The sequence below is a fragment of the Anopheles coustani genome, chromosome 3 (assembly GCF_943734705.1).
Source record: "Anopheles coustani chromosome 3, idAnoCousDA_361_x.2, whole genome shotgun sequence".
Lineage (NCBI taxonomy): Eukaryota > Metazoa > Arthropoda > Insecta > Diptera > Culicidae > Anopheles > Anopheles coustani.
The window spans coordinates 11,464,521-11,479,147 of record NC_071288.1 but is presented as its reverse complement, the minus strand read 5'-3'; the positions used below and the strand labels follow the sequence as shown (position 1 = coordinate 11,479,147).

At 49.1% G+C, this 14,627-nt stretch overlaps 1 protein-coding gene across 1 annotated transcript in view; it reads left to right on the top strand.

The window, feature by feature from the left end:
• Positions 1 to 14,393, top strand: part of LOC131259809 (protein similar-like) — a 116,448-nt gene extending 102,055 nt beyond the window's left edge. Inside the window, exons 8-10 of the mRNA XM_058261401.1 lie at positions 4,979 to 5,619; positions 9,516 to 10,212; positions 13,092 to 14,393. Of these exons, the coding sequence (XP_058117384.1) occupies positions 4,979 to 5,619; positions 9,516 to 10,212; positions 13,092 to 13,573 (1,820 nt within the window). The 3' untranslated portion in view covers positions 13,574 to 14,393. The remainder of the gene's footprint in view (positions 1 to 4,978; positions 5,620 to 9,515; positions 10,213 to 13,091) is intronic.
• The last annotated feature ends 234 nt before the right edge of the window (positions 14,394 to 14,627 follow it).

The window sequence follows — 14,627 nt, the reverse complement described above, 5'->3', positions numbered from 1 at the left end:
TGCTCCAATTTTTGTTCCCATCCCGAGGACCCGGTGGAGCAGGATAGTGTAACAGCACACTCCTCTACTGACCTAGATTCCCTGGGAAATCCCACCCGATGTGCGGGAGGGAGGGGCAAAAAAAAGAGCATAGCAAACGGAACCGGGAACGACCGCTATCCAATTTCCAGACCGCCTCGGAGTGGACGCCAACACCGACGCACCACCACCGGGTGGATAATTCAGCTTGCTGACGGTCTGGCGAGTTCCGGTCTGTGCTGCGCCCTTCCACTGACGGCACATTAGAGGCCGTCCGTTTCTTGGATTGCTCCAATTGTTGTTTCATGCCAGCAGCAGCATGCAGCCAGTTCCAGCTTCCCATTCCGCATGTGTGCCCTCCAAACATGTCCAATCGGGTTCCTCCTATTGTGTGCCATCTACTCTTTGTAAGACACTGATCTGTCTCCGTTGGGGTGCAATATATTGTGCTTTCTGCAACTTTTGGGCCACTCAAAAGCAGGAAAAATGAGTCCTCGGTAGCCAACCCCCTTGTCGTCATCGTTCGCGTCATCATCATCATCATTCATTCATTCAAAATAGGACTCGAGGGAGTTGTCTTACATTCAGGGTAGACAAGCTTCGGTAATCTCCGCATGGTAAAGTCAAGATACGGCCGGACAAATTGAGTTCGGTGTTGGTACTTTTTTATGATAACCTGGAGGGTTTGAGGCGCTTGGAAAAATCTAGGATGTAATGGTAAACTACAACACGATTTAACAAAAACGCCCGTCAAATTTGATACGTCTATATGTCACCAAATGGGTGCCCCAATTATTGGGACTGATTTTACTGTGGCGTCGTAAAGTGTACCTAATACAGAGCAAATCAATTCCAGTTTCATAACATAAATGAACTTTATTTCTAAGGCTCTTACACACTACTTTGCTCTATTCTTGCGACCAGAAGGATATGAGAACGTCATCAAACGAGCGCCAAACCCCTTGGGAAATATCGATCCAGCTGCAAACGGCGGCGTACGCGAGTCGACCGTCTACTGGCGGAGGGTAAGGGCTGTGTGCCTTAGGAAACTTACCCGGCCCCTCCCGGCATCCTTTCTGAGAAAGAGCTTAATCTTTATAATCCACTTGTCATTACCGTTGACGAACGCGCGACACTCCGCCTGATGCCTGATGTCACACCGACCGAACTCCTTGCGCCAATTTTTCTGACGAGTTAGCGCCCAAGAAGGGCGGACGAGTGTTCACGTGGTCCATGTGCTTCACTCCTTTCCTTCGCACTTGTTCTCTAGATCCCCCGACTGCACGCCTACCATCTGCTTATCGTGAGGGATCTTAATACTTCATCCCATTTTCCGCCTTATCGTGCTCGAGTGAATATTTGGCTCGGATATTAAGGATGCAAAAGAAGACCCTTATCGTCCCGTTTACCTCTTTGCAATGGTCGCTCGTGAAGCGCGGCTCAATAAGGATAGGCTTGGCGTGATGGCACGAGGTTCGTTGGTATATATGTGTGGTGGCAGGGCCGCACGAAACGTCTCAAGAAGCGAGCGAATTTAACCCGTGATGAATTTGATGACGATATTCCTCCACCACAATCCGTTCTCCGTGACGTGTTTCACCGCGTTGTACCGAGGGTCTGGAGTTGGGGAGTTGAGATCTCCGAAACGTGTACCCACCGGCGCCATTGCCTTTGGAAAAATAGTCAGATTAAAGTTCAAACCGACCCTTCGTTGTGCCATTCCCACCCCCCCATTTCCTGCAACCTTCCGGTCCAGAATGGTGCGTGAAAAGTTTGAGGAATGACTAATGAATCAAACCCCCCTCGGCCCCTGGAGTGATGGAACTTGAAGCACAATTTTGGGTCGCATTTACGAGTATTTTCGAGCGAACCATTCCATCGCATGGCAGCATCTCCAAACCCCGCTATCCATCAGATGAACCCGTTGATCATATGACAGCCATACTTTTTTCCTCCATTGCTGGAATTTCTTCATTCCCATCGTCGGCGCTTGCTCGCCCAAATTAACGGCCCAAAGGAGGGACGCAAAATTCCAGCGTTTTTCTCCCCCAAAATCTAGAATGTATTTGTCGTTTACATTTACATGGAAATGAAGCACTTCCATTCTTTTTCGTTGGGAAACCGAACCCGGCCAACGTTGGGGTTCGTCAGGCAAAACAAAGTGATATATTTCGGTATTCGCTTTGCCATTCTCCGACACGGAACGTGCTGCTGTATGGGGATCTTCGGGGGGGTTCCGCAAGATAACCTTACATAAACGATCCCCACTGAAACGATTTACGCTGGCTGTTTGAAGAATCTGCACCAAAATACCACAGTGTCACCGCAATCTCCCTTAGAGCCCACAGCGTTGCCTAAGGTTTCCTTTTGTCGCTTCTTCTACTTTCCTTGCCGTACTTTGTGTCCGTTTTCATATCACGTCATTATTTTTTGTATTCTCCTCCATTACACGCGCATCAATGTGCTACCTTTGTGGTACGGTAAGGAAAATTTGAGGCTTTTCGAGTGCTTGCTCCCTGTCCCTCTTTGTACGGAAGATGACGGGTTTCCCCGATGTTGATCCGTCTAGACTGAGATTTTGGTGGTCAGGATGTGACGGGACCGGGCTGCATTTGCCACTTCCCGATCCACTGGGGAATCTCGCCATCTTTCAGTATTAATGATACAAGAGGTCTCTGACGCAAATTGTTGCAAAATTACTCCGCATAATCAGTCATACTCTAACGGGACTCAAATGGGAGTGTTCTAACGGCTTTGCAAGGGCCCATCACAAAACATAAAGGAAGGTTTTAGAATGCCCAGAAATAATGGTGAATTTCACAAATTCATAGTCGCATGTTCATCTTTTCCACCAGAATCTCACTCCTGCAGAGACCGGTCGAAGCCAATACCCAGCCAGAGGTGTCAAACATCACACCTGCCCTTGGTTCCTTCACCTCACAGACCTTCCCGACCTCGTTGTGACATAACAAATTCGATTTGCTGTTTGCCTGCCTTTCCCAGACCGTTCGGTTAGGTGTCGGACGTTTGTTTTCCGTACAGCGCGGTCTCACGCAGAGGTTGCTGGTGATTTAGCTACTTCGTTAGGAAGCCAATCCCCCCGGGGGTTCGGTAAGGACCCCGGGCCAGTCCCTTTTCTTCCCCTGTAGCCGGTGCCGAGCGTGAGAACTAATGCGCATACACACATCGACACATGGAATTGGCCACACACATATTCACTTACCGCTCACGCATCCGTTCCTGTTCCGCTGCTGCCGCCCGGATGGAGTGAAGTGCGTTTGGGTTCGGGCCACGCAAACATCACGCACGTTCCGTCGTCGCGCCCTTCGTCGCACCGCGCTCACCTTCGCCCCTCGGGAAGTCCTCGGGTGGTGTAGTGGAAAGGGCCGGTCGGACGACCGGTGACGACCCAGAACACCCTTAAACACCGAAATAATCATGTAATTTGAATATTCAAATCAAAACTCACCTCCGCCTCCGTCCGCGTCCCTGGCCGTCCTGTGGATGCCGGGAAAGTGAAAAAGGACGAACGCACCATTTCCCAACGACCCGTCCGACGAGCGTAGGCTTCACTTTGTTACATGTCCGCCCTAGGACGCCCTGGGCACGTGTTCTCCATATTCTGCTTCAGTTTACTGGTTTTTTTTAAGCTGCTGTTATATAGTATATGCCACTCCTGCCGTACGGTATCTCGAACGATCGCCGACCAAAAACGCCACGCGAAACACGCGAGAACGATCACGCCGGGAGTTTTTATGTTTCATGCGTAACGTCGGCCAGGACCCTTCCGTGGGGCAGCACCGGCAAAGATCAATCCGGGATGACGGTGACCTATGGAAACGCTGCCCCTTCTGGAACATTTGAGCAGGGAAAAGCATCATGATAATGTTTGATTTTCCTTGCTTCGCGTGGCAAACATTTTCCCATGGCCGCGGGAAGTAGTATTTTTCAATCCTCGCCCTCCGGATGTCATTCTAGGTGGAGCCGCCCTCTCGAAATATCTTGGGGAAGAAAAAAAAATAACTGAAGCTTTTCTGAGGGAAAAGCACTTGTTTCTTTTCCTTCCTTGTGCGGTTGGCTATCGAAAATGGAAAGCACGTACCACAAGGGCTCCGGGTCCGTCAGAAGGGCGATGTTCTTCCCAGATCGTTTATTACGCATACACACATAAAACTAAGCTCAAGTGGCACCCCCTCTCCAGCCCGACCTTAGGCCCGCGCGCCATCACCAACGCAGCTTGAATATTTAGTGCACTTGTAATGCAAATCTGTCTTAACGACTTCCTTCTTCTTGCCTTGTCGTAAAACCGTCTCACAATCCCTCGGGGCGAAAGTATCGAAAGGTTGCCGCGCCATTAGGGAGGAAACCGTTTTCCAAATCCTGCTTCCGCATTCTTTCATCCCTGGGAGCGCTTTCCGCGCGGTGTCCACAGACCTGCGGGGTCACACGGCGATCTCTTCTTCGGCAGCGTAAGAAGCATCCGTTTCCCAGCTTAATCGCAACTTTTAGACTTCTTTTGTATATACTTTTTTGACTGCCGCTATAAAACGGTTGATAATCATGATATGGTGTTTGGCTCGGAGCATTATAAGGAACACATAAAGCCCTTATTACATCGTTGGAGATATTGCGCGTTGAATACGAAACTAATTTGTGATTTGAATAGGTTTTTTTGATTATGCAAAATGGCACTTCGAGATCGCTACTTCCTGAGGAATATACCAATGTCACGTGTTAAAGATGGTTAGGTTATATTATATCCCTAAGATTTCTAGTAATCCCTTAAAACTTGCTCGTTCCACTAGTCTTTCCTCTCGAACATTCCCAAATCCAACACTCTATCCAAATACCTTCCTATATCGCCGATTCATGTGACACAACTTGGGGAACGACATAGTTAAGCAGCTACATCCCTCATGTATCAACTAATCCTTTTCTCGTTTCCATTCTCTTCCTGCAGTGCTTAAAGATGAGCCGGATGACCTGACGCATCTGGCACCGACGGCGGGCGATGCATGCATTCCGTTGGAGGAATCCGGCACCTTCTTCAATGATGAAATGTTCGATGACTTTATCATCCCGGACAGCTACACGCTGCTACAAGACGAGCTGTGCTCGCTCGACTCCCAGGATACGCGGCTCGACGGCACCTCGATGGTGGTCCAGTCGGTCGGCAGTATCTCCACCGCGTCCCCGATCCCGACCTCCGCCGGCCAGCAAGGCCAACAACAGCAAGAGCAGTTGCAACAACAGCTCCAGCATCAGCACCTGCACCAGACGCAACATCATCAGACGCCGTCCCCGAACAACCAGACGTCCCCGGGCTCGTTATCCTCGTCTGCCTCGTCGAGCTCGTCCTCGTCACCGGTGCCATCGTCCCCAAGCCGCTCGCTCTCCTCCCATCCGAGCTCACCTTCCGGCACGTCCGGCCTGGGTTCTTCCGCGTCCAGCGCCGTCTCGGTATCCCTCGACCACAGTGCCACCGGCCGGAGCATAGGCAGCCAGCACAATGCCACCAGCAACGATCCGTTCATCAACTACCGGGACGAAACGAGCGAGGTTAGCCCCTCGCCGCATTTACTGTCGCCCGGCATATCGAAGGTAGGTTCCTAGAACTCCCGGAACTCCCGAACTTTGGAGTTACCTTCAGAAACTGAGCCACGAGACATGGGTATCTGTTAACCAGATGGGGATTAATGGAGTTTGTCTGGGAGGGGATACAGAACGTCAACCGCAAGCCTTCCCCATCCTCTTTAGGCCAAACTCTGACGTTCACGTCTTAGGCCTGTGTTCTATTTGGTCTATATGTCAAGTTGAACTAAAACTTCCTGCTATCACGCCACATCGGTCCATCCTAGGAGGCGCTTTAAGAAAACCGTCAAGTTCAGATCACAGCGTGTACGGAGCGTGGCATTTGGAAGAAGTTTTCTTCCGCAAACCTCCGTTGGGCCCCTCAACCGCTTACTCTTCCCCCTTCGTTGTGCATCGGTCGTATGATCCCCGGGGCAATGCTGCTATCGTTATCACGAATGTTGCACGGTCAGCAAGCGAGAAGTTTGTCGGTAACTGGGCGAAGGTTACGGGAGAGGTTAGGTATATGTGTGTTGAACAGCTAGTAATCAACAGTACACACACACACATGAAGGGCGTGAGGTGCAATTCGCGATAAGGTTTCAGACGACCCTCTCTAGCTTTCTTCTCTCGCTCGCACAATGTCAATTAGCTTATCTGCCGACAACTTTTTGCGTGCGTTTTTTTTTTTTTGTCTCACCTCCTGTCGATGTGACCATAATCGATGGCATGCGTCCCTTCGGAGGTTTCCAACGCCTTCCGATGGAACGAGACTTAAATGCAGTCGCGCGACTTAATTCCTTCCTCGCCAGTGAAAAATGACAACCGTCATGGTTTTATCCGGAATCGTTCCGATATGACCATTTCCCCGCCACATATTTTTTGCAAATTCTCCCGAATTCGGAACATGCCCGGTGGAGCAGGGGACGTTAAAAAATGCGATTACACTTCGGTTGATTATTTTTCACTGTCAAGACCAGATCCAGGCCCGGTCAACCGGTCGGTCGGTTCGGTTTGTCGGTCATCGTACGATACGACGTAAGAGATAATGTGCTATAATTTCTATACTCCATTGCACACCGGTTCACGCATTCCTCTGATGATCTGTGGCTCGTTATCAGCTGCCCGGAGCGTGTGTATGCCCCCTTCGATAGCGGTGTGACTTGTATGGTGACCCTTTTCCATTAACCATTACACATGCCACTCACGTCCAAATATGGTTTACCTCCTCCGCTTGGCATGATATCTTTACAATCCTTCTGTGGAGTTAATCAAATCGGAAGTAAAAGAGATGACGGTTGCGCAGTTAATTGTGGTAGTTGAGATACTTCCTACATGCCCTTCCGAAAGTAGTTTATAAACACTCTCATCTCCCATGTCCACGCCAGGATTTCATCTATCACGAACAGTTGTGAAGTACCTCTGAGTACCAAGGACGTAACAGTAATACACACGTAAATCGTGTTTGATAAATAAGCGTGGAAAGTATTTATTTACCCTTCTGTCACTAATCCTTTGCCTTAGGCTATCTAGAGTGGATCGTATTCTCGCCAATGGCCACTCGTTTACTACTCTATTAGCTCAAGTCCTCTAGTACACGCGCTTACACACGCCCGTTACCTTGCTTGTCAATGGCATACGCCATTCGTACTTCGTCAGCTAGAACATTTCGCATGAGGAAGTTGTAAGAAAACGGCAATGTAATCCTCGGTCCTTTCGAAGAGTACTCTGCCACTTGGCTTCCATAAGAGGATATATCGTTTTGCCAGCAGTATATTTTACAATGTTTAATCAAGCGGTATCAGACGTTCGATTAAGTTGCGCCTGGTTGAAACTTAATTCTTGGCGCTCGCGTTACCTAACGCCGGAACGTGGGACAAAACTTTGGCCTCATCGGTAACATGGCAGCCAACGCAGCGTCGCAGCTACGTTCAATTAGATATAATTAATATATATCTCGCGGTCGTCAACGTGTCCGGTCTGGCGACACCGCATGTTTCGAGGGTAAAAACAATTAGCGTTTCTGGCTGGGGTTTCACTTCTCGAGTGTTTGTTTAGTGTGCGTGTGTGTGTGTGTGAGTTTTGTTTTTGCGTTTCAAGTTTGCTCCGTCGTATTTGCTCAGCAATCGATCGGCCATGGCTGCTCCCGAGCTCCGAAGTTGATCCGCGGCACGCCAACCAAGCCAACCACCCCGAGGCCGAGGCCGGTTCCCGGGCGGTGTGTGTGTGTGTCACGTGCTAAAAATTGCCTCCGGTGGAACTTATGTTTCTAATTGCTTTTCATCGTACCTTGCGCGTGCAGCTGCATGATGGAAGGAAGAATCATTTATCAAAGTGCTGCGAAAGTTGGCGCTCCGCTTCGGCGAAGGCGTAAGGAGTTGACCGGTGGCCATCGAGAAGCTTTTCTTGGGAAGACATGCTGGGAAAATGCGCTCCAAATGGGCGTCCGCTGGTGTTTTGTATCCGATTTGTCGACCATCGGAACGAACAAATCGTCGTTCTGTGCTTTCGTCAATCGTTCCATCATGCCTCCCCCGAAAACTATTCTTCTTCGATAGACCCTTGATGCCCGCCACACCCAACCCCCACACATCCCTGCCCCTTTTCGAGGGGTTACGGGAAACTTTTCCCATTCGATTCTATTTTAATAGTCCCGCCTACACGTGTTCCGTCCCGAAAGAGGCACATTTAAATTGCTAATAGCGGGCGGCACCGCATGTGTGCTTGGAAAACAAAGCATTCCGGTGTGGGAACCGATGCGGGAAATCGGATTTCCCAACCTATTGCTATCTTTTCGGTATTGACACCTTTTTGCTTTCATTTTGTCTTGGTTTTTTTTTCATACGCGTCCCACGCCGACGCCACATTTCGCACAAACAAAATCGATGAGATTTCACCGCGGCGAAGAAAGAGCGAGAGGGTCGCTCGGTGGTGGTGAGGTGAAAACGCCACCTACACCAATCCCACCTGGGCGACACGTGACGAATATTTGCAATTTGTCAGATTCTTATGTGCTCTCATGCCGAGCTTGTTTACGGTGAGATTCGGAGGGGGACGGGGGATGAACCTCGGGGCAGAAGAATGGTCCACTGATCCACTGCTCCAGTGCGCTCGGGGAAAGTTCTACTTGTCCCGCAGCACACGTTGCGAACATCGCCAACAAATAACGGGTTGCGTGGGATGTAGGAAAGGAAAGTAAGATAGAAGAAAACCCCACCGTCTCGAACAGAAGCATGAAGTCCCGGACAGGTCCGGGGGCAAACAAAAAAGGCACCCGCCATCATCACCACCAGGTTACGAGCTGTGAGCCAACCAGGTACGGTTTGTCTTGAGAAAAAAAGGGTTATTGGGGAACCACCGAACTAGAGCTGGAACTTGCCAGTCTTGGGAACTCAAGTCGTGGCAATGAAAGCCGTTACCGCCATGTCGTTAAAATTCAGCACATGATCTTGCAAGCACACACGCACGCACACACATCCACCGTTTGCCTGCCATAAGCCCGGGGAATTCAGAAGCGAATATAAGAAGGGGGAAAAATAAATTGCCAACCGTCAACCACCACCACCTACCCTCTCCGAAAGGTTGACGAAAATGAAAGCACAAATGGCACGTGAGGTGCTTCGTCTATGGCTTTTTCGGTACGCGACTCTCGGGTAATCCTCTGCCATTCTATGCCACGAACATAATCGCCTGAAAAAATAAAATGGGACAAGCAAAGTTGCGTCGGGAAAGATGAAGAATTTTCCGGTTCGGATTAGGGCTTTTATTTATTTCTTGCTACTGACAAGCTGTAGGTTGGTGGTTTAGGGAAAGCAAACGATCTATAACGAAGACGCTGATGATGATGATGGCATCGATGCGAATGATGGGTGCTCTGATTTAACTAACTTCAATCTTCTTTTTTTCTGTTTGTCTCACTTTTCCAGAGTCCCGAAAGCAGCAGCCTGCCGTCGCTGTGCAGCCCGAACGGTTCCCTGCCCGAGGATGACCTTGCATTTATGAGCCTTAACATGGACGAGATCGATCTGACGATGCGGGCCCCGTACATCTCGATGAGCGAGGTGGACGATCTGCCGCTGCTCACCTCGGACGATTTGTTGTGGGGCGCACCGGCGGCCACCATCGACGGCAGCGCCCACGGCGGCCCGTTCGGCCTCTCCGGGAAGTTTTTCATCAAAGACGAATTCGGTGCACTAGAACAGACCCGCCAACAGCAGCAACAGCATCAACTGCTGATTGGCAAACAATCCCACGGTCTCATTACCGACATCACGATCGGAGCCACCAACTCCTCCACCTCCGCCCGTACGGACGAAGGCAATAATGACAGTAAATCAACGCAACAATCACCACCACCACCGCAACCGTCAATTGAATCGAGCCTGGCGGCACTCCTCTGCGGGGGAAATGTCATCAGCATACAGGCGCAAGAAACGCAACCGAACGCCAGCGGAAACAATGCCAGCAATCAGATCCTGATAGCGCAACAACAGCACAGCCAGCAACACCACCAACAGAGCGAGCCAGAAACCCAATGCCAGCAGAACGGCAAGCGCATGAAGCTGCTGGAGGAGAGCCTGCTTCAACACCCGATGGTTGTGCTACCGGCGAGCTTGAAGTTGTGTAAGTTCTCGGTGTGGGAATCCAAACCGGACCGACACGTTAGAGGCGCTTTAGAAATTGGTAAAAACAACCAAATATGCTGTACTGATCCAAACAACGTCTTGAGAAGAAGTTTCAAGTTCCTGATCTCTGAAGGGATTATATTTGGGTTTAAAAATGCGAGTCAGAAATGGCACATCACGTTTCCGCACGATTTCCCACATGACGTGCAGACTCACCTCGGCATCAATTAACATTCGATCGATGCAGCTTGCACGTTTCTCGACGTTTGTTCATGGTCTCGTTCCGTCCACACGTCGGTGATAATTGATATCCATCGGAGGCCCTCTGGGAATATCCAGATCACACAAAGATGTCTCATTCCATTGCGTGCTCCATCCGGATATATCACAGATGTGAGTGGTACGAATCCGACGATAATTTCCCACCTGGATGAACTGGTTCCGTATCCGATCGAACCGCTCAGCGATCGATGACCTGGGAGGAGAATTTTGAAAGATGAAATTTAATTCCTTCATTAGAGATAATTAACCGCTTGTGCGCGCTGCCATATCCGGCGGCTCGGCGTGCGGTTACAATTTCCTTTTTCTTCCTCGAACCGTGCTTGCGACGAAGCATATGACTCCGCCGTTTCCCCGTATCCTTCCTCACCTTCCGCGAAATCTCTGCGGACCGTGGAATGTACTGCCGTGCCACGTGCGGCGGGCCCTCTTTTCTCTGGCAATCGTGATCCAATATCCTCTCCCCCTTACTCCCCACCACCGCACCAAGCAGGTTGAACGTTGATACTATTACTCCCGAATACGATCGGCACTCAAAGACCGAATGTGAGATGGCTAAAAATAGTGCCCAAATAATGATGAAAAACTGCGCGAAGGCGATGAAGGAGTGAGGTACGGCGAGTGAGCGCAAAAGCAATTAGCTTCGTTTGGTGGTGCGATCGCTGTTCACTTAATCCCCCCCGAAACCTTATCTCCTTCGTAAGGCACAAAGCAATCGAACAGTAACAATTTTTTAAACTGTTTGCTCGCAAGGAACTCACTTTCACTAGGGGCGTGCAGCAATCGAGCAATCGAGTTTCTTGGGAAGGGAATACAAAATAGGGTAGATTCGCAACATCCGGATGAGTGAGCTTTCCAGAGATCCGATCGAGAGTTTTACGGATGCTGCATTTCCTCCATCGCATTTCATTTCCATTAGCGTTCCCACATTTGTTACCATCGGCTGAGGGCACGGTTCTACAGGAAGAAGATATTTTTAAACCGTTCCGCCCGTCACAATCGACCACCCAACAAACACCGAGAGCGAAATCACTTTCCCTACCAGTCGTCCCAGCCCGGTTATTCAAAAGACGGGACGATCGGGATCAGGTTGCTCTTGTTTTCTTGAAAGAATTGGAACGTTTTTGACGAGCTGCTTTTTTATTTCACCCAAAGCAACCGTCCGTTAAGACTTCAGTATTTCTGTAAAGCGATCGGAAGACAGAACACCTTGGAGCGTCGCAAAAGTGCATAAATGTTAAATGGTACCATCTTAATCGGTTTGAGAAGCAGAAGAAAGCACAGCAAGCCGGCACACGGCGCGACAGCCGAGAAAAGTGCCGGATGGCGGGATGCTTTCTTTTTCGACTGACAAAACAACCCAACATAGGTGGGCACGCGGTGTGAAACCCATCATCTGACTGAAGACTTTCCCAAAGATATTCCCGAAATGCACGATATGGTGTGGCGGTTGCTGCACCCGCGCTTTTCCTTATGTCTCGCGGAACGGAACGAAAGGAATGGTCCCGTTGGACCAAGCAAACGCCAGTCGGCTGCAAGCGAAAGTGAAAACATCGAAACTCAAGGGGCCGAGATTGGTACGGGAGAACGTTGGTGGCACCGCACTCAGCCACTCGAAAACGATGGGAAAAGAAGCGGGCGAAAAAAAAGGTGTATGGAAAAGGGAACAAGGAACATCGCGGAGCGGTTCAAAGCCGCCCGAGACACGAAAATAAACGTGAGATTCTTTTTATATCGCCATAATACGCTTTCCACATGGGGTGGTGCCTCCTTGGGCTGTTAGTTTTTTTTCCTACCTTTTTTTTCCTTTTGCACGGTGGATAAGTGGAAGTGGAAAGTGTATCCGTTCCCTTCGCCACGTCTACCACGAACTGCCACGTTGGCCCTTCCCGCCAAAAATGTTGCTAAAGAAGAAATCGATCTCGGGAAACATTAAGCGTATATGTCCCCTTTTCCTTGTGCTTTTATTTTCTTCTTCTGGTGAGAATTTCAACGATTTTGCAATTTTGTTGATGGCTAGGGGATTCCCTGTAAGCACCAACTACCATTCTTTGAAAAACAAAAAAATGCTCAGCAACATCCAAGCGGAGAAATCAACCACAGACGTACGGGACTCGGGGATAAAAAAGTTCATCAACACTGCCGATATTTTTAAAACTTTGCCAGACAAACGACTGCACTTCGTGATGCTTGCGATATCGGATCCCGGTGCAGTTGGAGAAGACAGACATCCGTTCTGGTTTATGCCTGCGAGGGATAAATGTTGCTCGTTTTATTACTTTGTCGGTTCGTTGGATGCGTTCTGGTGTTATATCGATCGAGTAACTTCATTTGACTTTGATGTGGAATTTACCATATGTTTTATGTTATGATTAGGGGCTTTAATTAGATCTTTTGTAATTCATTGGGAAATTATCATTTCTTAATTTTGTTTTTCAAGGGAAAATTTGGATCAGTTCGTCCGAACGTTTTGGAACAGTACAGCATATTTTTCCAGATTTTAAAAAAAAAAATTCAACACCACGGAGACACACGAGAGTTTTTGGTATTTGAACAAACAGACATCCGATATTAATATTATTCGTACTTCCTTTTTAGGCGATGGGTGGAAATTCGAAGACCTGCTACAACTAAACGGAGCTGCCACCGTTAAATTGAGCCAACAGCAAGCGCAACAGCAGACAGGCTCGAAAAAGCCCAACAGTCCCACCAATGGCACCAGCCACAAGCGGTCCCTGACGGGCATCGACGGCGTCGAACCGACAGAAACCGGTTTGTCCTGCAAGCGCCACAAAGCAGGCGGTTCCCTGTCGTCTTCGTCGTCGTCGTCGTCGTCGGCACCACAGTTGCTGCAACAGCTGATGGCACCGTCACCGGTACCGCAGAAGCTGAAGGGAAGGGGCCGCGCGGGCCAGGACGGAATCGGTGGACGCTGGCCAAATGGACAGCTGGGCGGAGCTGCCGGCATGCAGCAGGAGCAGTCCGGCAATTCGGTGCTGATGAACCTGCTCGTGAGCGGTTGCGACGTAAGTGCCGGCTACAGTTGTCTCCCTCGTCCCAGCAAGGCGGCCAAGGCATAGTGAATCCGGCTCGGTAGCAGGAAATATATCCCCTCTGAGGCCTCTGGGAAGGTGGAAACGGATTCGGCGCAAGGAAACCCACCGGAAAAGTGGAACTACTGCTTTCAACTAAGGAAGATCGTTTCATTCCGCGTGCCCCACTCCAAGCCCGAATCAATCCACCTTTTCGGCTAGGCAAAGGGACGAAATAAAGGCTGGCTAGAAGGAAAAATAGAGAAGAAAACAAAACAGCAAAACAAAGAGAGCACGAAAACAATAGACAGGGAGGCTAGGAGGCGCGGAGTAGCGAAGTGAAAACCCAATTACTGTGATAGTTGATATAATTTATAGTTTAACAAACAAAAAAATAAATAAATAAACCGACTAGGAGCAGGAGACGACCGGGATGGTGGGCGAAAAGCGAGGGTTTTGGGGTGGAAACTCCACCCACTTTCCTTCCAAAGCGGCAAGAGTAAGGCTCAACACCGCAACAGAGATAACGAGAGGAGCGGAAAATGCATGCGCGGGCATCGAGCAAACTGTCTCTCCAAAGGACTACAAAATGCAATCGAAACCGTTTCGAGATCGCCGATCGTTTCTGTGTGTGTGAGTGTATGTAGGAAAAGTGCGTATGGATTATGTTTGTTATCCTCTGTTCGCGTACGATCAGCCGATTTACCGATGGATTTCTCTTGTTACCCTCCAGGTAACGACTCTTCTCCAGTCAACAAAAACACACACACAATCTTTCGCTACTTTGAAGCAAAGTAGCGAAGAGTCGGAAAAAAACAAAAAAAAAACCATAGCGGTTTTTGTTAGTTGTTAAATAAAAACCTGTTTTACTTTTTATCGTTTCTTTGTTATTGTTTTTGTTGAGCATAACTGTCCGTTAAACACGATTGTCTGGCTGTTCGATAGCTTGGTTTTGTTTTTTTTTTCCTTATGTTTTCTTCAATGTTATCAATGCGCAAACGCTTGAAATTGACTAAAATTCATCACTTAAAAGGCGCGACCAAGAAGGAGGCAACGAAAAAAGAGCGAAAGAACGGTTTGTTGATGTAATTATTATTCCCTT